Source organism: Platichthys flesus, chromosome 4 (genome assembly GCF_949316205.1).
Source record: "Platichthys flesus chromosome 4, fPlaFle2.1, whole genome shotgun sequence".
In the NCBI taxonomy this organism is placed as follows: Eukaryota; Metazoa; Chordata; class Actinopteri; order Pleuronectiformes; family Pleuronectidae; genus Platichthys; species Platichthys flesus.
Window position 1 is genome coordinate 16515853 of NC_084948.1, and position 26041 is coordinate 16541893.

Here is a 26041-nt window from a genome sequence, read left to right on the forward strand (position 1 = left end):
AATGGACAATTTAATGTGGCCACTTTTCATTTTTAAATAATATCACCTCACTTTCTGTTTCTGTCACTGTAGCAGCAGCTGCTAGAGTGTGATAAGTGCCGCAACAGTTATCACCCGGAGTGCTTGGGTCCCAACCATCCAACCAGACCCACCAAGAAGAAGAGAGTCTGGGTATGGACACACACACACACACACACACACACACACACACACACACACACACACACACACACATCTCCTCCTTTAGACACCCTTTACACTTTCACCTGTGTGTAACTAACACAGTTTGCACCACTGACAAACGTTAGTCAAACTTAAGCATCATGCTCTCACATTTTTCTCTTAACCCCTCCTTTTGTTCACACATTTTTTCCAGCTTCTCACCACTGCGCGACTCACATTTATTGGAGCCTCTCACAGGCCGTGTCTATGATAACATTTTACTCCTCTCACAGTGTCAATTTCACACCATCCCTGCTCTTTAAACAACTGCCCGCAAGTTTTTGTCATTTAGTCAGCGCCTTGCTTGTGTGCTCTTTCTTTCCAGGTTTGCACCAAGTGTGTGCACTGTAAGAGTTGTGGAGCCACTAAACCTGGGAAGTCCTGGGATGCCCAATGGTCACATGACTTCTCCATGTGTCATGACTGTGCCAAACTATTTGCTAAAGGTGAGCATAATTCCACCTCAGATATTTTTTTTCTGGGTTAGAAGTAGAATCATTTCCTAAGAATCCGTTCTGTATTTTGAAGCGACATCTTTAGAAGGACATTTTAATTTTAGCCAAGTTGCTAAATCAGAATGTAATGGTCATTGTTTTATCCCTCAGGGAACTTCTGCCCACTCTGTGATAAGTGCTATGATGATGATGACTATGACAGCAAGATGATGGAGTGTGGTCGTTGTAACCATTGGGTTCATGCCAAGTGTGAAAACCTGACAGGTTAGTAGGCCCCACACAAGCCAGGTAGAGACGTGTATTAAAACACAAGTTTGTTCTCTTTTCCTCACAAGTGGAGCTCTGCATTTAATATTCCGCAGCACTTGTTCTTTATTGGTCTTGTCAGCTGTCAGTGTCTGTGCAAATGACTGACAGGCTGCTCTGGGAGCGCTGTCATGCTGATGAGATGCTGAAAGACGATAAACTTAATAACACACAATAATGACCTGTCATCTCCCACTGTCCCCCAGATGAAATGTATGAGGTACTGTCAAAGCTGCCAGAGAGTGTTGCCTACACTTGTTCCAAATGTACTGAGCGCCATCCGGCTGAGTGGAGGACGGCGCTAGAGAGGGAGCTTCAGGGCTGCATTCGCCACGTCCTCACCGCACTGCTCAACTCTCGTACATCCACACACCTGCTGCGCTACAGACAGGTTAGATACACATTGTTGCTTCCTCCTCTGTGATTTCAGAACAACCCTTTTTGCTTAATTTAGATTCACACACATAGCCCGTTAGAACACCTCAATGAGCTATTGCAGCTTAATGAACAGAATAGTGATATTCAGTGTGTAACCCTTTGGCTTTGGGGCAGGCGGTGAAGCCTCCGGAGCTGAACCCAGAGACAGAGGAGAGTCTTCCATCCCGTCGATCCCCCGAGGGACCAGATCCTCCAGTTCTGACTGAAGTCACCTCCACACCTTCCAGTGACTCCCCCCCAGACCTGGACAATGTTGAGAAAAAGATGGATCAAGGCCGCTACAATTCAGTGGTATGTTATGTTTTCAGTCTGTTGTCTGGAAAAGTGAGGTCTTATTCATCTTGCAGAGCAGTTTGTATCTATTACAGTCATAACTCTGAATGTGAGACAACAGTTACAGTTGTAGATTTAATTATTGGTCTCTTCTAAATCTGTTGTCAGGGAGATGAATAGTTTTGTTAATGACTTTTCCAATGTCCGTCGCCACTTCACTGTTTTAACAATGACTCTCCATATGTGTGTCCGTTCTCCATTTCTCTCCCAGCTGGAGTTTAGTGACGACGTCGTGCGAATCATTCAAACAGCCATCAATGGTGACGGTGGCCAGCCGGAGAGCAGGAAAGCAAACAGCATGGTCAAGTCTTTCTTTATTCGGGTAAGAACTTCTCATTAATTATCTAGACTGTGGCGGCCCGCCATATTCTAAATTGTTCCGTCACACTTTAGTAATGTACAAGTTGTTTTTTTTACACTTATCATAATAACATATGAGATCCCTAACTTCGGGATATATGCAACGAATGCAGAGCTATTTGCCGTGTGCTCGCTGTCGCACTTCTGCATGTGTGCACTACCACATGCTTTTGTAACATCAATCAGGTTCCTCCACTATTTAGTCTGTGTACCTGTCAATGTCATTTCTATATATTGAATCAGTCCCCTCAGCACCAATGGAAACACAACATTGCAGAGCAGATCAGGGGCTCTCACTCAGGCTCTGTGTTTGTTATATGATGCAATATTCCTTTTTTTACACACACAGGCTTACAAAAACATTCACCAACACATCTTGTGTTCTTAATAATTACAAAAATAACTTTATATCCTATGATTGGTGTACTCCTGCAGCATGAATGGGTGAAGTATCTTAGTCAAGTTATGGTAGTATCAAGCTAGGGCCCTTCTGTTGAGCTACAGTATGACTAAATACAATTCTTTCCCCTGATTATGGTCTGTGCGAATGCTTTAGTGTGCAAATTTGATTGCATGTTTTCTCTTTCAGCAAATGGACCGGATCTTCCCATGGTTCAAAGCGAAAGAGTCCAGGGTCTGGGAAAGGCAAAAAGTCTCTGCCAAGTGAGTGTCTATCACACCATAGTCAATGCAAGGGTTTGTGTTCAGTGGTCAGTGTCCAACTCTTCTGACTTACTCATTAGAGTTATGTAAGCCATAATTTACATTAAGAGTTGCTTCTCAATGACTTTTACAGAGTTATGATGTCATTATTCAAAAACGTTTTTCTACAATAAGACAAATTATGCACTTACTGGGTGGTTTAACAAGTTTGGTTCATATTGAACGATTTAATATCCTCGAGTCAGGAAACAATTCTGATTGAAAGCTCAAACTAACATGAATAGTCTGAAAGTCAATACTTAAAGATGCCTCCCAGGATGCATTGCTCTCAATTTTGGGAAGTGTATGATCTCCTGTTATTTTATAAACTTGAGCTGCGAGTTATGTTGTTAATTACACAGAAGACTTTTTGGGGTACTTTTGTAACATGATCACGTTCCAAGAACCCATGAAAGAAGAAGAACTGCTGTTTTCAGGAACTGTTGGTCTGTTATTATTGAAATGAAGAGTAAGATGTGGTTTCTCTGGGAGAATTTGCAGCATCATCATCATCAGGGTAAAGGATGGAACCAGAAAGCATTGAATTAATATTTCTAAAATGTGTGCGCTGACTTTACCAACAACCCCTGAAGAAACATGAGCCAAGTAGAAAGATAAGGATTTCGTAAGAGTGGAAATCTGCAATGTTGTGTGCTGGTCAGTCATACTTGTGTCAGGACAGTGACTGTGATTAAAGGTCACGATTTAAAGCTGCAGTAATGAAACTAATTACACAGTCTATTTGATTAATGAACCCACTGGACAGTTTAGTGGTGAATGTGAGTGAGGGATGACTGAAGGCTAATTGATGTGATTATTTTCAGTATCTGGTGGAAAGATGTAGTCAGTATCTCTTTTAGTCTGCACTGACTAGAGAGTAATGGATCAATGAAATCAACTCCCCACAGCTGCAGTTAAATATATTATATATTGATTGGTGCCTTTTTATATCAATGATTCATAATAAAATGGTCATTATGAATAATTAATGCTGTGCTCACAAAGATGTCAGGTTTATGTAGATTATTAGAAAGAATAGGTCATAGCCGTTATATGTCAGCAGGAACCTTTCTCAAAGTATATGAATAGTGTGTTTTACTGTTCAGCCTATTGAAATTAAGCACTTCACACTCATTAATACCCTAACTCTTTAATCGAGCTATCACCACTCCTCGGCCGTTTATCCTGCCTCAACTCGAGGCATTGTGGGAGGCAATCCCTACAAGTGTCAAATTTCATTAGAAAGCTCTCTGATACATACTTGTGGTCTAATTGTGGTTTACTTGTCAGTTTGCTCTGTCGCGTTATTTATCAGTGCCATGGTCCAGGAAACCAGTGATCCACGCAGTGGATCTTGTGGCCATCCATTGGATGGATGCCTGTTTTAAAGCCTCTGCTGGTTTTTAAGTATCAGACCTAAAGGGAGGGTTCACCCAAAAATTAAAATTCACTCATTGTCTACTCACCAATATGCAGATGAAGGTTAGGGGGGGGGTTAGGAAGTTAACAAAAGCATGCAAATCCAAACTTGTTAAACATTAGATGCTGGACAGAAGTGACGAAAACCAGAAGTCTGGAAATGTCTGAGCACCGGTGTATGTTCCCCTTAACCCACAATTATGTGCTTGGAGACGTTCATGTCTTTAGTCTTCACTTAAGTTGTAAACTTACATAGTGACATGTGTGGTTATTTGAACTTTGGTAGTTCAGTTGTTTACATCACTGCTTCGGAAATAAAACAATCAATACTTAATATTTTACCCAATCAATGTTGGTACTAATAGATATGTCCCTGTCATTACTCCAAAGCAATGGTCTCCTCCCGAACGCTGTGCTGCCTCCATCCCTGGATCACAACTACGCCCAGTGGCAGGAGAGACAAGAGCTTTCCCGCGCTGAGCACCCCCACCTCATGAAAAAAATCATACCAGCTCCCTGTCCCAAGACCCCCAGTGAACCCGACTCTCCAGCGTCCCCTCCTCCTCTCCCTCCCTCTCTACCACCACCACCTCCACTCCTATCCGGTAAGACAAAAAAATTACGTGTATGAATACTTGCATGAACACTGTTTTTTACATCTTGTCACTTTCTGTGTATTCCCTAATTCTAACTTGACCTTTCCTCCTTAGATCGTGAAGACAGCCCAGAGCTCCCTCCTCCACCGGGTGTTATTGATAATAGGCAGTGTGTCCTGTGTCTGAAATATGGAGACGAGAACACTAATGTGAGTGACATATCCAGCTAAAATCTCTTAAACACACACAAAGGTCAATCTATATCATATTCAACAATTCTGTATGTTTTAGGAGGGTGGCAGGCTGTTGTACATCGGCCAGAACGATTGGACTCATGTGAACTGTGCCCTGTGGTCTGCTGAGGTGTTTGAGGATGATGATGGTGCACTGAAAAATGTTCATATGGCTGTTCTCAGGGGAAAACAGCTGGTAAGATGGGATACTTTGTCCATCACAAGTTCACACATTTGATTTTCAGTGTATATTTATTTTTAGTTTGAAATATTCATACATTTATACTTTCTATTTAGCACTGTGAGAAGTGTCAAAAGCCTGGGGCTACCGTTGGCTGCTGCCTCACCTCATGCACCAGTAACTACCACTTCATGTGCGCCCGCCAATGCCACTGCATCTTCCTTGAGGACAAGAAGGTCTATTGTCCAAAGCACAGGGACCTCATCAAGGGAGAAGTGAGGAAATGTCTTTATTTATGATATAATAACAAAGTTTAATACTAACTGTGACTTAATATTCTTTATTTTCTACTCACCTATCCTATGTTTGTGTATTTTTCCTCCAGGTGGTTTCTGGGTTTGAGGTAACCCGCAGGGTCCTGGTGGACCTGGAGGGAATCAGTCTCAGGAGGAAGTGGCTTGCAGGACTGGAGCCTGAAAATGTCCACATGATGATAGGTAGGTTGACTGCTGCTAACTTTTTGTCGATGATTGTTGCACCATTTCCTTGTCTTACTGTCAGTGTCCTCTTAAATGCTGATTCAAACCTCATCCTTACAGGCTCCATGACCATTGATTGTTTGGGGATACTGACTGAACTCTCAGACTGCAAACGCAAACTCTTCCCCGTAGGATACCAGTAAGTGCTTTTCTTTCTCCTTTTCATTTATCTGCAAGTCTTCTCTTGCTAAGTGCCATTATTACTACTGTCTCTACAAGTAAAGTAAATCCAACTGCAGGAGGAATTTGAATTGCCAAGTAAGTACATTTATTTCCATCTCTACAGGTGTTCAAGGGTATACTGGAGTACTTTAGATGCTCGGAAGCGCTGTGTGTACACCTGTAGGATCCTAGTTTGTCACCCGCCAGTGGTAGAAACTGACCTGAAGAACATGATGGCTTTCGAAGAGAATCGTACAATAGCACACAGCCCACCTTCCATAACAGGTAACTTACAGACTAGTTCAGTTTTCAATCTGTACTATAGTTGGGACTATGATGTGTTGAACTTAAATGTGTAACTGTTTTCACATTCAGAATTTCCTGATCCATTTGAATCCCCGAGACGTTCCGACTCCCTTTCCCCAACCAACACCCCCAAGCTCAGGGTTTACTCCAGGAATCGACATCCCAGCTACCCCCCATGTCAGCGCTCACTAGGCCCCAGGCCCATGCCCTCCCCAGGTATGACTAGACATTTTTGAATAAAATGTATCATAGAAAGAAACTTCTTTGAGTGTCAATGGTGCCTGTTTTTTCACTGAGTAATCTCAATTTCTACTTCTTTCATTTTGTAGGAGGTACGTCTCAGCCTCAAAGCCATGAGATTGTGACAGTGGGAGACTCCCTGGTGAACCCTGGCATGCGGAATATTGACTCGCGTCGACACAGCTCCCCTCCATTCTCTCCCCCTCCCTTCCACCTGAACAGACAGAGAGGGGTGACCTCCCCAACTCAGATTTTGTCACGACCCCTTACTTCACCCCCTCCCCTCATCCCCTCTCCTGCCAGAGACCCAGAAAAGTGCAAACACCCCGGCAAAGACTCTGCAAAGAGTCCAGTCCAGAGAGATGATGATAGAGGTAGACCATTCTCAACAGACAGAAACAGGCTGCGAGAAACCAGAGAACAAGGGCTGAGAGATCCCGACAAGGGAAGAATTTCAAGTCGAGATCAAGCTTCTAAAGATTCTGAGAAGAACAGGTCGTCAAGAGAGCTGGCGCAAAGAGACGCAGACAAGGCCGAACAACAAGCCAAGGAGCCGGAAAAGAGGAGGTCGCTGAGTAAAGACTCTGGTCTAAAAGAATCTGAGAGGGGAAGACCACTCAGTCGAGATTCAGAAAAGGGGAGACAAGTAAACAGATACTTTGAGAAGGGGAGACAGGTAAGCAGAGAGTCAAGCAATAGAGAAACAGATAAGAGCAAATCATCCTCTAGAGACTCCAGTTATAAGGATGTGGACAAAGCAAAGTCACTCAATAGAGATTCCGGGTTTAGGGACTCTGATAAACCTAGACAATACAGCAGAGAAACAGGAAAAGACTCAGGCCAAGTTAAAGACAGACCCTCTAGTAGAGACTCTGACAAGGGTCGACCTCCATCTAGAGACTCCAGTTACAGAAGCACAGAGAGAAACAAAGATTCTGGCTCAGGGAAAGACAGTAACCCTGGCACTCAGTCCAAACAGGCTGGAGGTGAGGGTAAGAGCCCCAGACTGGCACCTGCAGGTTCAGGCCAGTCCTCCCCTCCTGTGGGCACTGCTGTTCTCACAGGTCACCAGAGAGGGGGCAGCACCAAGCAGATGGACAAGCAAGGGAAACATGGAGGCAAAGACCACGATGTTTCTGCAAGCCTCAGTTTGTTGCCACGTCACCGCTCAACCCCCGCCTCCAACACTATCCAGTCTAAGGACAAGCCCAGCTCAGGGAAGGAGAGTAGTAGTGGCACTGGAAATCTAACATCAGCTCCACACCATAAAGACTCTGTTGTTGGGAAATCTGCCTCCGCACAGCCTTCATTTCAGAAGTCCAGTGCAAGGAAATCCAATGATTTCTCTTCAGTTTCAGCCTCGGCAGCGGCAATGAAGCCCCATTGGCCGTCTAGGGCACTGGTGGAAGATGATGTGGTCAAGCGAGGCTCCATGCACCTGGGCTCTCCAGCTGCAGCCTCAGCTGCCAAAGACAAACACCCCAAAGTTAAGACGGCAGGCAGCAGAGAGGTTTCCAAAGACCGTGAAATAGACAAAACTCCCCCATACAACAACAGCAGCAACAAAATTCCCATTATCAACAACAATACCAAAGCCCCAGCCGGCTCCAACACACATGTTTCAAGCCCCAGTTCCCACAACAGCGCTAACAGCAAAGCTCCAATGCTGGGAAACAGCAGTAAAGTCCATGGGAAGTCTCAGCATGGGGATAAGCATGAGAACCAAGGAGCAGACAAATTCTCCTTAAAGAGCAGAGAAAATTACTCTGAGAAGAAGAACAGCTCCACTATGGACCTACAGCAGCTGCAGCAGGCTGTTTTAGCTCCAGAGAAAGGAGTGAAGACATCTTCCCAGTCTCACTCGAAACAAACAAACAACCAGCTGACGTTGTCGTCTAGAGAGAAGAAACAATCAGTTACATCTCCTATTTTAGCTGCACTAAAGAGTGATATCAAGACTGACCCTAATGGGACCAGCAATTTTAGTGGCATTTCTTCTTCTTCTTCCTGTTCCACGACCACTACCTCCACCATTTCTCCTGCTGGCCAGGGGACCCGTTGTTCTGCTGGCTCTACTATCTTCTCCTCACCCTCCGCTAGCAGCAGTGACAGCTCAGAATCTGACACCCAGACTCCGACAGAGGACGAGGATGTGCACAAGGACCACATACGCAGTGAGCTCAGAGACCACCACGGCCTCCTCACTCAAGGCCACGACGATGAGGGTGACGGCCCGGATGATGACCATGACAGGGATCTGGATGACAAACATCATGAGGATGACAGTGATGGGTCAAGCTCAGCCAAGCGGCGGTACCCTCGACGCAGTGCCCGGGCACGATCAAACATGTTTTTTGGCCTCACGCCTTTCTATGGGGTTCGCTCATATGGTGAAGAAGACCTTGCCTTCTATGGTGGTGGTGATGGAACCGGGCCTGTGGTTAAGAGGAGGAGTGGAAGTAAGAAGTCCGCTGAGGGGCAGGTAGATGGAGCAGATGATATCAGCACCTCCTCATCGTCAGGGGACAGTGGAGAAGATGAAGACAGCGCAATGAAACACAGGGGTAAAGACCCTTACTACTACAACTTCACCCGAACTGTAATTAACCCTGGTGAGGGACTTCCGTCTATAGAAGGGATAGACCAGTGTCTCGGACGGGGCTCCCAGCTTCAGCGCTTTCTAAAAGATGAGGAGCAGCAACAACAGAGGGCTCAAGGAAAAGCTGAAGAGGACATGCTGAGTGCTTTGTAAGTCTAAACAATTGTTTTTGTATAATTCTTAGCAAATGTATATATATATATATATATTTTATTCTATGATCTTCAATAACAATTTGATTTATTTTCTTTGCCTCATTTAACAGGACATTAGGCAAGCAGCGTATTGGGCAGCTTGATGGCGTGGATGACGGCTCTGAGAGCGATACGAGCATCTGCACCACCAGCACCACAGCTGCCACCACCACATCCTCTTCCACCCCACCTAAGAGCACTCCTAAGAGGAGGGGCAGAGAAAGACACACTGAGAAACACGACTCTCATGACTCGAACAAGGAGGCCGACAACAGTGGAGGAGCAGTGAGTAGCAACACCCGAGAAGGGAGAAAGAACCAGAAAGAAAATTGCCTTCCTGTAGGAGTCGGTGGCAAGTCACAGCCTCAGACTCAGGGTCAAGATCCTCTCGAGGCCCAGCTGTCTCTTAGCACAGATCTGCTCAAATCAGACTCCGACAACAACAATAGCGACGACTGTGGGAACATTTTGCCTTCAGACATCATGGAGTTCGTTTTGAACACGCCCTCCATGTCAATGCAGGCTCTGGGGCAGCAGTCTGAGCCGTCCTCCTCGGAGTTGCTGCTGGACGAGGGTTATGGCGGGGTGGATGTAAACCGGCGCAAAGACATTCTGTTTGACGACTTCTCCCAGCCGCTGCCCAGTGCTGAGAGTGGAGGTGTAGTGGAGAGTAGCGTGAACAGCTCCATATCGGTAGAGGAGCCTTATCTTCCTCTGGAGCTGCCCTCCGATCTCTCTGTCCTGACCACACGCAGCCCGTCTGTCAGCACCAGTCAGAACCACACTGCTGGAAATCTCATCTCAGATACTTCAGACCGCACCATGCTCAGCTTGACCTCTGAACCAGAGACCATCAGTGCAGAAAAGAGTGGGGACAAGAAAAGAGAAGAATCAGGTGTGTCTCCATCTGGGAATCAGCACAACGCTCCAACTGTCACCGAAGGTCACATGACTCCTGAGCAGTTTATTCCCAGTCCTGCTATTGGCCAGGTCCTTGACCCTTCAGCTAACCAGGACGTTCCAAGGAGTTCTGGCACTCCGGGTTTGCCATGTTCTCCCTCCCTCCCTCTTCAGGGTCAGAAGTATCTACCAGCATCAACTGCAGCACAGGGCAGCCCGAGTTCAGTCCCTGGACCAGGACCATCCCAGACTCAGGTTTCCAGTCCGGCACTCATCAAACCAGGCCCTGACAAACTCATTGTTGTCAATCAACAGTTCCAGCCCCTCTATGTCCTACAGACTGTCCCAAATGGGGTCACCCAAAAGATTAGTGCTACAGGAGTGATGGATACCAGCTCTCCTGCAGTGCTGAGCTCTATGACTCTCACCACAGGGTTGAATACTGGTTTATCCACAGCCCAGCCAATATTTCCTGCCGGTGGCAAAGTCCTGGGCACCATGTCTCACCCCTCTCATATTCACACCTTCACTGGAGCCGCACAGGCAGGTTTCCAAACTGGAATCCCCAGCACCACCTCAGGGCTTCTCATTGGGTTGCCCACTCAGCCCCACGACCATTCCCAGATTCTGGTCACAGAAGCGGGTCGACCACATGAGCTAGGGCACAATGTTGCTATAGTGTCCAGTCCCTCTTCCCGAACTTCCTCACAGACGGCACTCGCCTCTGCTCACGGCAGAAAGAGACCCATCTCTCGTCTTCAGCCACGAAAAGGCAAAAAGTTGGCCCGCTGCCGTAGCCAGCCTACTCTGGCCCCATCGGAAGTGGGTCCTTCTAAAATGACCCTTATCAACCTGTCTTCCCCTCAGATCACTGCAAGCATCTCTGGCCAACCCGGTGGCCTGGTTGAGTTAACCACCCTCTCTGCTCATCAGCGCAAGGTTCCAAATATCATCAAGAGACCAAAATCGGGTGGGGTAATGTACTTGGATCCCACTACTCTAATTCAGCAGAGGATTCCTGGGACTGTTCAGCCTGGGATCCTGAGTCACGATTCCTCTACGCATCTCCTGCCTTGCACAGTCTCTGGTCTCAACCCCAGTCAGTCAGTGTTGAGTGTCGTGTCTGTGCCCTCTAGTGGTGCTGCTGGTATTCTTGCACCAGGATCAGTCTCCCTCTCAACCTCTGTACTTAGCTCCACTGACATCACAGGACCAATTAGCAGTCTCCTGTTTAAGGCAGGTCCGCATGGCCTGGGCCGGTCAGATCAGCCCATGGTCCTTCAATCTGCAGGGGGAGCTCCTCTGATGACACAGCTTAACTCTTCTGTGCAGACATCAATAGCCAGCAGCATCTGCGTTCTGCCCTCCCAGCAGACCATCAGCATGGCTGTCAGCCACCAAGGAGAGAGCGAATGCAGTAATATCCACTTACAGCATCGGTCTGTTAACAGAGTGCAGAGTGCGGACTCCTGTCCAACCACCACTGTCACTTTAGCCCCCTGCACAGCCACCCACCTGAGCCCTGCCAAGGGGCGTGTTATTGGAGTGTTCACGACACAAACACAGACCTCTGCACTCTCGCAGGGCAGCAGAACCATTCCTATTGCCAAATCATCAGAGCAAAGACTTTCTTACTCCAACACAATCGTGACTGCAGCAAGAACAGGTTCAGGAACAGAAAAGGGTAAACAGAAATCCAAGAGGAGCAGACAGAGTTCAGACACAAGCAGCGGAAAGAAGCTCAAGGGCTCTCGGGCAGAGGAGCATCACGGCAACCCTGCAGGACGACTTCCATCAAACCCAAGGTGAGACCGCCATACTGTCCTGGATGTTTGAGATGTATCAATACTATGTGCTGGGTCAATTTTTGTTATGCAATAACTTCTTTAAGGTTGTTCTGCATTATGAATGTGACTTTTAAAACAGTAAGTTAGTTTTTAAATGACTTCGTAGCCCTCTGTCATTAAACTGTGACTTTACCTCAAACGGATTCTTCAAAGTACCATAGCATCAACAGATGCTTCTTCAAGAGAATAATTTTTATGCACTTAAAATTTTAAGTTAGATTCACATAAAATGTATGCATCTCCAATTCACTGTTACATTTTGGAAGTACTTTATGTAGAATATAAATGTTTCCATTTTTAACCTTTCTGTATTTTTTGCCAACAGTTCCAAAGAGCTGCTCTCTCCTGAACCCATGGACACCGGCAAACCTGCGGATAAGGCGACCACCAAGGGGTATGTAGTTTCAATATTAGTCACCCATTTTCAAATTAATCAACTAATAGAGTTCTAACGCTTCTTCCCATCTCTTCCAGTGTTTTTGGTAAAAAGAAGACATCTGAGGGTTCTGTTTTACTGGGGAAAGTTGTGGGAAAAGACAAAGCATCTGCAGCTGAAGGGGCAGCAGTGTCTCTTCCTGTGGCTTCACCCCCTGACCAGGATGGGAACAGCTGGGACACCGGCCTGGACAGCAAACCCAAGAAGGGCATTATCTTTGAAATCTGCAGTGAGGACGGCTTCCACATCCGCTGTGAGAGTATTGAAGGTGAGACAAAACAAACTCTGGAAAATCACAAACTACACCCTGAAACACTAAATACTATAAATAGTTCAACTTCCCTTCTGCTTTTTATGAGCGACGGAGTAAATATTAAAGGTGATCATAACATCATTCACATTAATGGTACATACATATACTATATCTTGGGTGTCTAGATTGCTTTTCTGTAAATATGATAAGAATAGCCAAAACACTAACTGTCATCTGCTGACTGTCTGTCCTGCTACAGAGGCTTGGAAATCTCTGACTGACAAAGTGCAGGAAGCTCGCTCCAACGCAAGACTCAAAGAGCTTTCTTTTGAAGGTGAGGCGTCACACTCACTGCATAAAACACAAGTTGTTTTGTTCAAACTGTTTCTAAGATACTTTCCAAACACACATGATATATTTAAATAGAAGACTGTAATGTCTGTCTCGGCTCCTCACAGGTGTGAATGGACTGAGGATGCTGGGAGTCGTCCATGAGGCAGTGGTCTTCCTGCTGGAGCAGCTGTATGGCTCCAGGCACTGTCGGAGCTACCGCTTCCGCTTCCACAAACCAGAGGAAACCGATGAACCTCCCATCAACCCCCACGGCTCGGCTCGTGCAGAGATCAACCACAGGTCAGGAACAGATCTATATGAGAAAGTTGTTTCGGCAGAGTCAGTAAAGAAATGTGTGCCTGAAGGTTTTTGCCACATTATTACTAAAGTAGAACCACTTAACTTCTACTGATTCTATAACCACACTGTACTAATGTTGATAGTATGCACCATATTTGCTGCACACTCTTAATAAAGGGCTTTTGTAGGGAAACTTCTTCATTTAATGAGAACATTCCAACCTCCTGTCTCTTGTGTGTTTCTGACTGCTTGTCTGTTCCACCTGTCTACCCTCCAGGAGGTCTGTCTTTGACATGTTCAATTTCTTGGCCTCAAAACACCGCCAGCCTCCTGAGTACAGGCCGCATGAAGACGATGATGAGGAAGGGCAGCTCAAGACAGCCAGGTCAGTTACAGCAAGCGCTGAACTAAATCTTGATTTCATCGGGCAAATCATTGTGTCAAGATGATTTCATATTAGTAAGCAGAGAAACTGTCATCATAATGTTGCTCCTTCGTGCTACTGTTGCAGGCGGGCCTCCATGGAGCTACCACTCACGCTGAGATTCAAACAGCTCAAGGCCACATCCAGGGAAACCGTGGGAGTCTACAGGTCAGATCAGTGGCATAACATCACATATAACCATTGAGGATGATGAATAGTTTCACAAGAAGTAGATCATGTAGCTACAGGATATAAAATGAAGGAGATTGGAATTATACCTGCATCTATATATTGATTCCTAACTTATGTTTTTGTGATTCGCCGCTCTCCTCTGCAGGTCTCCCATTCATGGCCGCGGTCTGTTCTGCAAGAAAACCATCGATGTTGGGGAGATGATCATCGAATACTCTGGAAATGTCATTCGCTCTGTGCTCACTGACAAAAGGGAGAAATATTATGACGGAAAGGTGAGGACTTGGGGTTTCAGTTTTGGCTGCTGTTTGATGAACTTTACTGAAAAACGAACGAGTAAGATAAAACCTCTGTCTTCTCTCTCCTCAAAGGGCATTGGCTGTTACATGTTTCGGATCGATGACTACGAGGTGGTAGATGCGACGGTGCATGGCAACGCCGCACGCTTCATCAACCACTCCTGTGAGCCCAACTGCTACTCTCGGGTCATCACCGTGGACGGCCAGAAACACATCGTCATCTTTGCCTCTCGCCGCATATTCTGCGGAGAGGAGCTCACCTATGACTACAAGTTCCCCATCGAGGACGCCAGCAACAAGCTACCCTGCAACTGCAGTGCAAAGAAGTGTCGCAAGTTCCTCAACTGATCTAAACAAGTAAAAGAGGACTTAAGATTTGGTGAGCAGCAAGGCCACAATGTCCTGAGGACGCCCCCTGCTGGGGGTTTGCTGTGGCACTAGCACTCTGAGTTTGGTCCATGTAGGACCACGGCTGCCAACTGTGCAACAGCTCTGTCAGTGTTTCTGCTGCTGGTGTTGGTAGAACACGGCAGAGACAGAGCCGCTGTGGGTCGAACCGTATATGCAGCTAACGCCACTTTAGTTTAAAGGCCATTTGCAGAAATTCCAACATATTGTGCCTCCTTTTGTCTCAGTTACATTTGGCACGGGACGTTTCACCTTTAGAGGTGAGGTATGAAACGGTTGAGCCTTCACATCAAATTACAATATTAACTGTGGATGATAAAGTAACCCCATCATGTTCTATTTTTTTTTTTTTTACATTGCCACGTCCACCTATACTGAGATTTGATCATGGAAACTAAAAATCAAATAACTTGGTTCCATTTTACACCAAAGTGCAATTTGTTAAAGGGACTGGGAAAAGTGATTTTTACTAGAAAGACAAATTAGAGACTTTGTTAGAATTTGTTTTATTTGCGTCACATTGTCGCGTGATATTGATACACATCTCCCTGTGTGAATGTGCCCTGATGCCTTCAGAGCCATTGTAATTTGACTGAAACCTTTCCCCTAAAAGCTTGTAGGTGTGTTAATAAGAGCAGCCGGTGTTCAGCAGCCCGAAAATAGCTGTACCGACACTAGGAGGAGCTGTGGCCACAGGAGAGCAGAGTGAAACGAGGAGGATTGAAATTAAGAATGGTTGGAAAAAAAAGGTTATTTTTGGTAGTTTGTGTGAAAGGGTGATATCTGAGGTTGATATCATCCTGTATTCTTAAAGTAAAGTTTAGTCTGACAGCTTGGTAGCTATGTAGACATGTTGTTGTTGGGATTGAAGCGTCTGGCCTGAGAGAGCGAGGCAGCTAGAGATTCTGGTGGACTGAAAGCCAAGGGACTGGAAAACCCTACTGATGTGCTTTAGTAGAAATATTTATAATTGAATTTTTTTTGGAGGCGTGAACTACAAACAGCCATGGATCTTACGGAACCATACAGACGGATGTGTTGTCAGTTTGTGCATGCTGTTGTCGATATCAGACTTGTTGTTTTTTTGGTAATTATATAAGCTCAGATTTTGAATCTCGTTCCAAATTACAGCAGCAGAGAGAACCAAACATCACAATTTAATTTTCTCACCACTTTTCTTCTTGGCCTGTTGTGATAACCGTTACCCTGGAGAAGATTTTATTTGTAAAAGTCTTTTAAAGTCTTGCCTATTATCTGTCTTTTTATTGCGGGCAGGGAAGTATCATGCTTGCTTTTAAAAAAACAACAAATGTAAATAATGTATATTTTTCTACGAAAAGACTTAAAAGCACTCACTAGTGAATAGCACTTAATGATGGTATTTATATTTTTTAAAAATCGTATTTATTTTATTGCCATTTTTGTAGGAAATAGAGGTTTACAAACACTAATGCTCGGTCTCTATGTTTTGTATTCCACTGCCTTTTCAAAGTTGTTTTTGTCGTGATTTATTTTTTTTAATTTGTAGCCTGAATGTTTTCTTTGATTCCAAAGACTGACGCTGGTCTGTGGCTTGGTCCCGTTTTTAGTTCAGTCCACCAGTAGCTCTTTATCTATCCCAGGCCGTTTCGTCGGAGCTGACAGCTTTTATTTTCCATTGTTCCAGTTCTAGCTGGCAGTGTGGCAGTCATACCAACTATTAATATGCACTTGAGAGAGTTCAGATTGTTGATCCATAGCAGATATCTCCTCTCTCCAGCCTTATCGTCTCCACACCACATCACACCGAGAGTCAAGTCCACTTCACGGACCGCTGCAAGGCAGCCTCTTCTTGTCGCTTATTAACTGTGGGTCGGGAGACTTGCAGCCAACTGTTCACATGTGTAAAACCCAACCTGAGTCCTGTCGGTTGGAAGTGTTCTGTCCCGCTGCAGTCACTAGTAAAGAGGTGCCTTTATTTTAAGCTACCAAGGTCATTCAGCATATCTGTGTTGAGCCAGTCCGTTTATTTGGTGACCACTCACCAGCATTTGGAAATCCCTTTCTTTTCTTTTGGTTAGTGTCCTCTGGGTTTGCCTTAGTTGTGAAGGAGCATGCCTTCATGTACTGGACCCAATATCTAATTAGACTGTTTCGACCGACTGGTCCTGAAGTCAACTACTTCCGTTTTTGTCCTTTTTAACGAAATTATTCTTGCCCACCTCTCACTCTGACTTTATCACCTAAAGGCCGTTTCCCCCACACTGCCCTCTGTTGTTGTGAACAAAAAAGTGACCCACACATTGGTTTGCACTGAAGTCATGACACAGGCACATAAGAAACCTCAACTCTTTCTCCAGACAGACAATGCAACTGCGATGCAGAAATAGTGCATGGGGCCCCTGAGTTCAGTTTAACCTAGAACTGAACATGGTGTTTGTGGCTCTAGCGAAGTGCACTTGACTTTTTTTTTGTTTTTTTGCAGCAAAGTGAAGGCAGGGACCACACCAGCAGCCCGTTCCTTCCTGAAGGTGCAGCCTGTGCAAACCTTGGCTGTGCTTGGGCCCAACATCAGGTCTTGTCTGACAGGTCGGCCTTGTGGTTTTACAGCTGCTGCCACGCCGGGCTCGCTGGGTTCTGCTGCTAAGGTCAACAATGAATGTATGTTCCTCCTCCACATCACCAGGCTCGTGATGATGTTGATACTTTGTCTGCCACACTTGTTTTCAGTTCCTGCATTAACCACCCTGGTAGATAACGGATGGTGTTTAGATGGGACCTCATGCTGGGCAGCAGGAGTTTCATTTCAGTACTGGGAATAAAAAACACAACGACACCCGAACAGCAGCGACATGTCCGCCTGTACGTCAACAGGTTCTTACTGAGTTAGCGCAACAGTTCACGCTAGCATCGGTGACAACACGTTTGCTGATGCCAAGGGCTCTGTCTACAACTTGCTTCTCGAGATCCACTTCTGCATTTTCAAGGTCGCTTGGTTTAGCGAACAATAACTCTGTGTATTTCACATTTTTTAAACAACATATATATACATTAAGGAAATGGTGTCTGTTGGTTCTTTGGACTTTGTTTTACCACGCCACACCAGTGGCCCTTCGCCGTCACTATCTGTAATTATAGTATAAATACATGACAATAATATACAGAAACGTGCATAGTAATTTCTTGTACTATACAATATATGGAATGGACAGACAAACTTAGTTACAGTAGCAAATCAGCAGATTTATAAAGGTTATTAGCAATGTTTCAATGTACTCTATAATGGTTTTGTGTTACAGTACTATCAGATGAAACTAACGTGCATCATTCTTTTGTATATTAATATCCAGTACCAGTTTTGCTTCGCCTGTGAGTGTTCCTGCACCAGCAAGGGACATTGCAGTTTTTCCTTTCCTTTTTCCTTTCTCTGGAACACAAATGTTTTTATGTGATGAGAAATGTACCTGTATTAATGTGGTTGTGAATTCTTGAGGTCAGCCTATTTTTTTGTTTTTATTTTGTTTTGCTTTGTTTGTTTGTTTCCCCCCTGGCTGTTGTAGTGAATGTTTTTCTGTTATATTTTTTCTTTGTGCGTGTTAACAGGGATGTTTTGACAACTTACTTGATGTGGCATAAATGAAGAGCGTGGTTTGTGGAGACGGATCAGGAGTCTTTAAAGATTTGCACCAAATTGGCAGTTGTCTCATTTTGGAAGCCTCCCGTGTCTCCCTGACCACCTCTCTCTCCTCCGAAGCTTTGGTTGTACTTACCATGTACTGTTTTTTATAGAAAGTCATAATGCTGATGTTAAAAACATTTTTATTTATTTATTTTGTGCAACATCCACCCTGAATTGTGCTTTTACAAGTCAAGGTTTGGGAGAGGTGGGACAAATACTGAGTGTGTATTTGTCATTTTCTACTTGTTTCTCGTGTATAGAAGTTGTCAGCCTTGGATGGGATGTGGTGTCACAGGTGGAGCGGATGTATGGGTCATGGATTGTGGACAGGCTTGCTTTCTTATGCCTTCAATATACCTTTGTCTTATCAATACTCCTCCTGCTCTCTGTAACAACGGTGTTCATGAGTTCAACAGTCATATTTCCTCCCGTTTTTAACAGTGTTCTTTCAATACACATCAACGCAATGAAGGAAAACCACCACAGTGAAAATAAACCACAAAGTACTTGGTTGAATGTATAATTAGGAAACAAAGTTGTACATAAGTGTAAAAAGAAAAGTTTCTAATCATGTTTATTTTCTATGCACTTTTTTATTTAAGTGATAGTTTAAATAATAAACATGTCTCCTTTACTCTTCTCTGTTTCTTGACTCAATCATTGAGTGTCGACATTAACACCACTGGTTGCAAAAGGGTTTAGTTTAATAGTTAGTTTCAGACGGGCCATGCACTAGACAATATAATCAATATAATGTGAATTTTAATCCTAAATGCACTAAAATATATACGTAATTTACTTAATATTAAATTACTACGACTTATATTTGTGCTTTATAAGCAAAAGAGAAACATTTTGGTGGCATGCAGTGTTTTGTCTAGATCTTTCATAACAATACAAATATTCTCACGCTGTAATAAATCTACCAACATGGAACTGTTTGTCTACCAGTGCCTACTCTGCTTGTATGTGGGACTATAGATACCTACTGACTGTAAGCCCGGTTTGGACAAAACTCCAAAAGCTCCAGATCAGCTACTAACAGCCCTCGAGGTGAGATGGTTTTCAAGAATGAACTTTTTAATCAGTTTTCTCTGGAAACTAACACGTTATTTAAAATTTTTGAGCAGATTTCTCTCCCACCAATAGCAGATGATCATTACACTAGTCAAGTCTTTTTTAAAGAAGTGTCAAATCTTTGTGAGATCAAAACTTGCCAACTCCTGAAACACACCAAACCCTAAACTTTTATCTAGCAAGCAGGTTTTTTTTTATAGCTCTTTTGCTATAACTTCCCCACTACCCTCTATAAATAAGCTAATTCTGCTCATTTACCAAATGGTCCACATTAACAGTAAGCCCTCCATTCAGCAGTTTATGGATTCTTACAGGAAATCAGCACAGCAGCCCCAGAATGTGCTGATTCTGGCGCTGCTTATTAAAACCACGTCTTAACTCTGCTGTCGCTGCAGGATCCTTCTGGAACTCCTCCTCACACCAGCCCGAGGAGTCCAGCTCCAAGGAAAGTCGCCTCTGGGTTCAAAGAGCAGCTCACCCCCTCGCCACCCCCCGATCACACCCCCGTAAAAAACAGTGTTTTTTAGTGTCGCAGGTCTAAGCAGACACATGTGTGGAGTCAGAGCTGCTCACACCGTGACACCAAACACATCAACATGCTTCATTTGAAAAAGTGAAGGGGAGTGATTCATTATTCACAAGCAATTATGTCATTTTAATTGCTTCAGTTTGTGATAATAACTCACGAAGACTGAATTAATCTTATGATTTAACTTGTTTAAACTATTACACCACTGTTTTTTGATAGGTGGCCTGTGTGCTATAAAACTTCTCATAAGTACTCTGATAAATCCTACAATGAATGCGCCTGTGCCAAATAATGACTCCCCCCCAGACGAAGAGACACATGCAAACTGTGCCTAATGGGGTCCTGAAGTATACTTACTATCCAAACTATATGTTAACCCCATGTTAGCCGACTTTATCATGTGCTCATTAACCATGTGTTCAAGCTAAGCTAATGCTATACTGGTCTGCACATGGGAACCATGTGATTTTCCTGGTCCCAGTTTCCAGTGCAGGCTCCATGGACACCTTTAAATCAGTGAGCACTGAGCATTAATGATTATTGTGACTTTCCACATTGATTAATCGTTTTATCCATTTTGAAAATATATTTCCAAGTGTTTTTGACATATTTAACACTTTTTTTTACATTTATGTTTTATGAAACATTTCATTGGGTTAATGTTCTTCATTCAGCATCAGCTCATGACGGTCAAATAGTTCTCTACATGCTTGAATTTTTCCCATAACATGCTGCCCCTCGCCAATGAACTCTAGGTTAATAACACTGGCTCATGGTTCTAAACCTTTAATTGCAGACTCCTGTTTATTTTCTCTCTTCCCCCTCAGAGATTTACTGGATGGACCGTGGCCTCTCACATCTCCTCTCCTTGGCACAGGGCTGGCTCCTCCAGGATCTCTGCTGCTTCACGGCAACTGTCAAAACATGTTTTCATTGGCCTGAACTGAAGGCAGCTGCACGGCTTTATCAGTTCAGCCTCAGCTCTCCTGCCAAAAATGATAGTTTGACTTTTTTTCCTCTGCCGTCTTCACGCTGCCACTGAGGGGATTACAATCAAAAGAGGATTACTGTCGGAGAGTCTCGCTGGTGTAAAACGGCTGATAAGGAGAAGATGGTATCTGGATCAGACAAACTGGTTCATCTCGGAGGCAGATAATGAAAATCACAGAGTTGAGAGGACTCGTCATGCAGATTGTGTGTGCCTGTTAGCCTCATGATGTCTGTATTTACTTCTCTTCACCTTTCTCTTTACAGCATTGGTGTTTCTGAGTAATGGAGACGGTTATTGCTCATTTTTTTGTTGCAGGTCATTGTCTTGGCGTCTGTCCTTTTCTGACCACAGCCCTCTGAACTCTCTGGCTCTGTCTCGGAGAGTTTCCTCAAACACTGTTGTATCATCTCTCAGACATTTATCATCCTGCCCTAAACGTCTCCCATCCTTCCAAACCGAACCCTTCCCTTTATTCCGATTGTTCCATATTTTTTGATTTAGTTATATTTACTTTGAATTTGTGGTAGATTACCATCACATATTTCCCTGTGTGTCCTCCCTGCTCTCTCTCCTCCACCCTAGTTCCTCCTCCAGTCTCTAATTGGCTTTCATTACTTTACCGTTTCCGCTCAGTTTTTCCTCAGCCAGGCTCTTGTGGGGAGGATCAGCTTCAGCTGGACTCTCCTCGACACTCACGGATATCAGCAGCTCTTAAAGTCTTCATCACTTCAGCCAGTAAGTTGGGTTTTATCTCTTAAATAATGAATCCAAGCTGTCTACTGCATGTGAATATCAAGGGACACATCTGAAAGCTGAACATTACAGACCTGAGTTACAGTGTGAGTCTTGATAAAAGTGTTTCTTTCCAGCATAGAGCATCATTGTGTATTTGTTAATATAACTGTTGATAACAACATAACTAGAAAATTCCTCATGAGTAATATTGAATATGGCAATTGAACTGTCAGATAAATGTAGTGGAGGTAAAAAGTACAACCATTGATCTGAAAAGTAGAAAATGTACAGTACAATTAAAGTATAAAGTATTGGCAATAAGTATAAATTGTACTTAGTTAGAGTATGATTTGTGAAAGAGTATTATTAAGCAACAACAGGTTCAAATAAAGGAGCAGCTCTGCCTTTAACAGCCTGATAATGAGTTACAGTAAATGTGGATAATATCTCAGAGCTCCAGCTGGTCTGAAGGCTTGCTGCCAAACTTTTTTCACTGTGGCTGTTTGAGGTTTGTTCGCTGACATATTTCAGAAATCTGATCTTGAAACTGTCCGTTAAAGTTCAAACGGATCATCCAACCAACAGGCCACAGTCCAGTGATTTGGATTAAGCTCAATTTATACTTCTTCAAACTGTTTATGAAACTAAAAACAACAGGATATCCCCCCCTAAAAATACAGGATGGTAACGAAAGTGTTAGAAAGACTTCAATGTGTTGACATTAACAGACTTTCACATGCAGAAAAGCAAAACCAATGATCTGCTCCGACAGTTGAAAGTGAGGGTAGAGTTGCTCGATAAACACTAATGTCCACATGTCAGTGAACTTCAGAGGAGGATTGTTCAGCGTGTGTTTCTCATCATCGGAGGGCGACAGAGACAGGCAGCTGCTCAGACTCTCCAGGACTTCTCCCCTTGTCTGCCAGGAATCCTGACATGCAAGTCTCTTTCTCTGCCTCCTCCTTTTCTCTCGCTGGTTCCCTCTTTTATATCAGTTTTTATATCCCTCTTCTCCACTGTGAGGATCTCTCTCTCTCTCTCTGGGTCTGTAGCTGTTGTGGATGTACTGTAAACTCTCGATTGAAATATGGAGACCCGCAGACAGACAGCTTTCATTACAATATCCTAAAGCTAGAACCCAGTGCTACGAGTCTGTACGTCCTCTAAGCTCTGACACACACTGCTCAACAGAGGCAAGCTGGTGTTTCCTGACAAAAACTCCCACAGGAAAAGACAAGCAGGCTGCAAATACTTTGACGTTGTACTGGGTCGGTAGCAGCCACGTAATTTGATAACTGTCTGCTCGTCAACGTCGGGTCGACTGGGGATTAGAGCTTCTTTATTAGTGTTCACACAGTCAGGAAACACAGGGAGACGGTGAGGGAGGAGAGTCTGAGGATGAACTTTTTAAACGGTTAAGTCTGACCATGAATCGACTGTCTGGTATTCAGCAACTTGTCATACTTTTTTTTTGAGAGGCATCTGGTATTGATTTTTTTGGATTAGGTAATCGTGATTTTGATCTATTAGTTTCACCTTCCTCGTCTGCAGATCAACTATATGTGGCTAAATCTGCACTTCATTCACAAAACCATCCCATATGACAAGTTAGAAATATACAAGGGTATTTACATGAATAGTAATAGTTTGTAAAATGATAATTTAGATCTGTGTAACTTTACTTGAACAAACTTAATTCATTTGTATTTTACCAACTGAAGTATATTTTGAAAAACAATTTTCATTTTCATGAAAAATTGGACGTATTACAATAAATGCATTTGGGATCATAGATGACTTGACTCTTTGACAAATTTGATTATTTTATCTGTGGTCATATTTTCCCTGCTTCGTTTCATCACTTCCTTCCACGTGCCTTCACTCTCACAGAGCGGGCTGTTCTTAGTGTCCTGACTCTGAGACGTTTATTTGCAGAAGCTGAATCACTGATGGAAACCAAAACCTTCAGAACCTGCTAATGAAAACAAATGTCCAGTGTCTGTTTTCGACAATAAAATGGAGAATACCAGTCCAGTTGCACAATATGGCGACCACACTTTACCCTCCAAACAAGAGAAGACTTGGTTGGAAAACGCAAAAGAGCATTTATTTTATTCAAAGTTTGTCATAGTATTGAGTATTCTACAATCCCTTCTTAAAATATTTTTATATTTAACTTTGTTTCCTGTTTTCCTATTTTTCCTATTTTCACTTGCATGAAGAAACCACAGCAAATTCCAACTGGTTCATACTTGGCAACAAACCCTGATTCTGTTAATTTATTAAGTGCAAGTTCGAATGTGTTCAAATGAACGACTCAAGCAATAGATATTATATTTTATAAATCAGTACTTGCAGAGAGTTTCGGGACTAAATGTCAGTGTGCAGTCTTTTCTACTGATCATCATGCTGCAGGTTTGAACTTATTCTAAATAGTAGTGTGAAGAAGTTGTTTCCCTCAGTCCATCATGGTTTAGTATTGTCAGCTCTGCCTGAAAGACAAAAGTCCTTAAATTCATTTGGTAGATTCCATTTCACTGGAACAAGAAAACATAAGCCGTTTACAGATGTTGCTGTGTCATAATTTGCCTCCCCCACAGTTTGTAATCTGATCACCTTTGGTTTGACCTGACGTTTATAGTGCTATCTGTGGAGGACTTGTGTTTAACCAGATCACTGTAATCCTGGTGTGTTAGGTTCAGTTCGAACTCTAGTGTTATACACTGTTGTAAGATATTTAAATATTTATCTTTTCTCTCTCAGCTGTGACACTGCAATGACCTCACTCGGGTGGTTATCCTTGTTGCACTCCCTCCTTGTCCTACAAGTCCACTGGTCCGACCAGTTAGAGGACAACAAGATCCCACCCAGTCTGTGTACGGGTCACCCTGGTATCCCGGGCACTCCTGGAGTTCATGGCAGTGCTGGTCAGCCAGGAAGAGACGGGAGGGACGGGAGAGATGCTGCTCCCGCCGAGAGGGGAGAGAAAGGGGAAAGGGGAGACTCAGGTGTGTGTGGATAAGGTATTTCTTATGTTGTTGGGACCTAAATCAGCTTACACAGTCACATAATGAGTAGCAAAAAGCTAATTCCCATAAAGTAGATAAAGATGAAGGTATGGTTAATGTTTAGGTTTAGGTTTAGGTTAAGGTTAAGGTTAAGATGTAGGTGTAAATTAAGGATAAGGTTAAGGTTAAGGTTAAGGTTAAGGTTAAGGTTAAGGTTAGGGGATGTAGGCTAAGGTTGGGTAAATGTGTAGGTTTAGGCAAAGGTTAGATTCAGGTTAAGGTTAGGGTAACGGTTAGTAATTAGCAAGTAATAATTATGGGTAAGAATCAAGTAAGGGTTCAGGAAATCAATGAAAAAAACATGCGTGTGTGTGTGTGCGTGTGGGCGTGTGTTTGTGTGTGTGTCCCTGGGTGTTCACATCTGTGCTCCTCTTTCTCCAGGTGAGACAGGAGTACGAGGCCTGACTGGAGACAAAGGCGACCTAGGTGACAAGGGGGAGAGGGGCCAACAGGGCGAGTGCGCCGTGGCCCCCAAATCAGCATTCAGTGCCAAACTATCTGAGGGCCACACTCTTCCCCTCACTGTGGGGGACGCGCTGTGCTTTGACAAGATCCTGCTGAATGAACAGGGCGACTACAGCACAGAGACCGGACGCTTCACCTGCAAAGTCCCTGGAGTGTATTACTTCAGCGTCCACGCCACCGTTTACCGGGCCAGCCTGCAGTTTGACCTGATGAAGAACGGACACACGGTGGCATCTTATTTTCAGTATTATGGAAACTGGCCCAAACCGGGGTCACTGTCTGGCGGCTCCCTGCTCCACCTTGTCCCTGGCGACCAGGTGTGGGTCCAGATGGCTCTGTCAGAGTACAATGGGTTTTACTCCAGCACCAAGACGGACAGCACCTTCACCGGCTTCCTGGTGTACTCCGAATGGAAGAACTCTGCTGTGTTTGCATGACATGTGCTTAAGAACAAAACAAAGTCACTTTCCTCTGTGAGAAATGAATCACAACCCTTTTTATAAGATTCCTAATTGCGATGTTCTGGATAATGACAAGTGAATTGGCTGAGATGTGTGCCACAGCTGTATTTGTGTATGAAGTAAAGACAGACAATGTTACTTGGATGGCACATACCGTACTGGTGAGGTGTGAGGTGCACACACTGTGCTCTGATGTTTGTTCAGTGTCTGTTCTTCAGTTGCAGCTTTTAAAACGGCTGAGACACTTGATTCTTCTACCAGATGTTGGGACTTATCCAACCAACTCCAGGCCACAGATTCGAACAGTCTTCATGCTAATAATGCACGTTGTTCCTGCTCAGCGAACATGAAACATGAATAAATCATTTTAGTTTTTAAAA

The 26041-nt window shown here is 44.0% G+C and overlaps 2 protein-coding genes across 3 annotated transcripts in view; both read left to right on the forward strand.

Moving 5' to 3' along the window:
- The window catches only part of kmt2a (lysine (K)-specific methyltransferase 2A), a 37677-nt gene extending 18703 nt beyond the window's left edge, over positions 1–18974 (forward strand). The window contains exons 10-35 of one of the 2 annotated variants that reach the window (XM_062385283.1): positions 73–171; positions 548–668; positions 828–941; positions 1190–1374; positions 1536–1712; positions 1966–2076; positions 2704–2777; positions 4626–4840; positions 4946–5040; positions 5123–5260; positions 5362–5520; positions 5631–5742; positions 5845–5923; positions 6071–6231; positions 6322–6468; positions 6582–9240; positions 9357–11990; positions 12358–12426; positions 12507–12736; positions 12981–13055; positions 13180–13354; positions 13632–13739; positions 13866–13946; positions 14116–14245; positions 14342–14648; positions 17142–18974. In XM_062385283.1, coding sequence (XP_062241267.1) covers positions 73–171; positions 548–668; positions 828–941; positions 1190–1374; positions 1536–1712; positions 1966–2076; positions 2704–2777; positions 4626–4840; positions 4946–5040; positions 5123–5260; positions 5362–5520; positions 5631–5742; positions 5845–5923; positions 6071–6231; positions 6322–6468; positions 6582–9240; positions 9357–11990; positions 12358–12426; positions 12507–12736; positions 12981–13055; positions 13180–13354; positions 13632–13739; positions 13866–13946; positions 14116–14245; positions 14342–14617 — 8424 coding nt within the window. In that variant the 3' untranslated portion in view covers positions 14618–14648; positions 17142–18974. Of the gene's footprint in view, positions 1–72; positions 172–547; positions 669–827; positions 942–1189; positions 1375–1535; positions 1713–1965; positions 2077–2703; positions 2778–4625; positions 4841–4945; positions 5041–5122; positions 5261–5361; positions 5521–5630; positions 5743–5844; positions 5924–6070; positions 6232–6321; positions 6469–6581; positions 9241–9356; positions 11991–12357; positions 12427–12506; positions 12737–12980; positions 13056–13179; positions 13355–13631; positions 13740–13865; positions 13947–14115; positions 14246–14341 lie in introns of both variants that reach the window. The other variant, XM_062385284.1, reaches the window with a different exon arrangement.
- Positions 18975–20972: 1998 nt separating this feature from the next.
- On the forward strand, positions 20973–26041 carry c1qtnf5 (C1q and TNF related 5). The gene is made up of 3 exons (XM_062386666.1): positions 20973–21667; positions 24431–24675; positions 25117–26041. The coding sequence occupies exons 2-3, from the start codon at positions 24444–24446 to the stop codon at positions 25635–25637; spliced, it is 753 nt and encodes a 250-aa protein (XP_062242650.1). The 5' UTR covers positions 20973–21667; positions 24431–24443; the 3' UTR covers positions 25638–26041.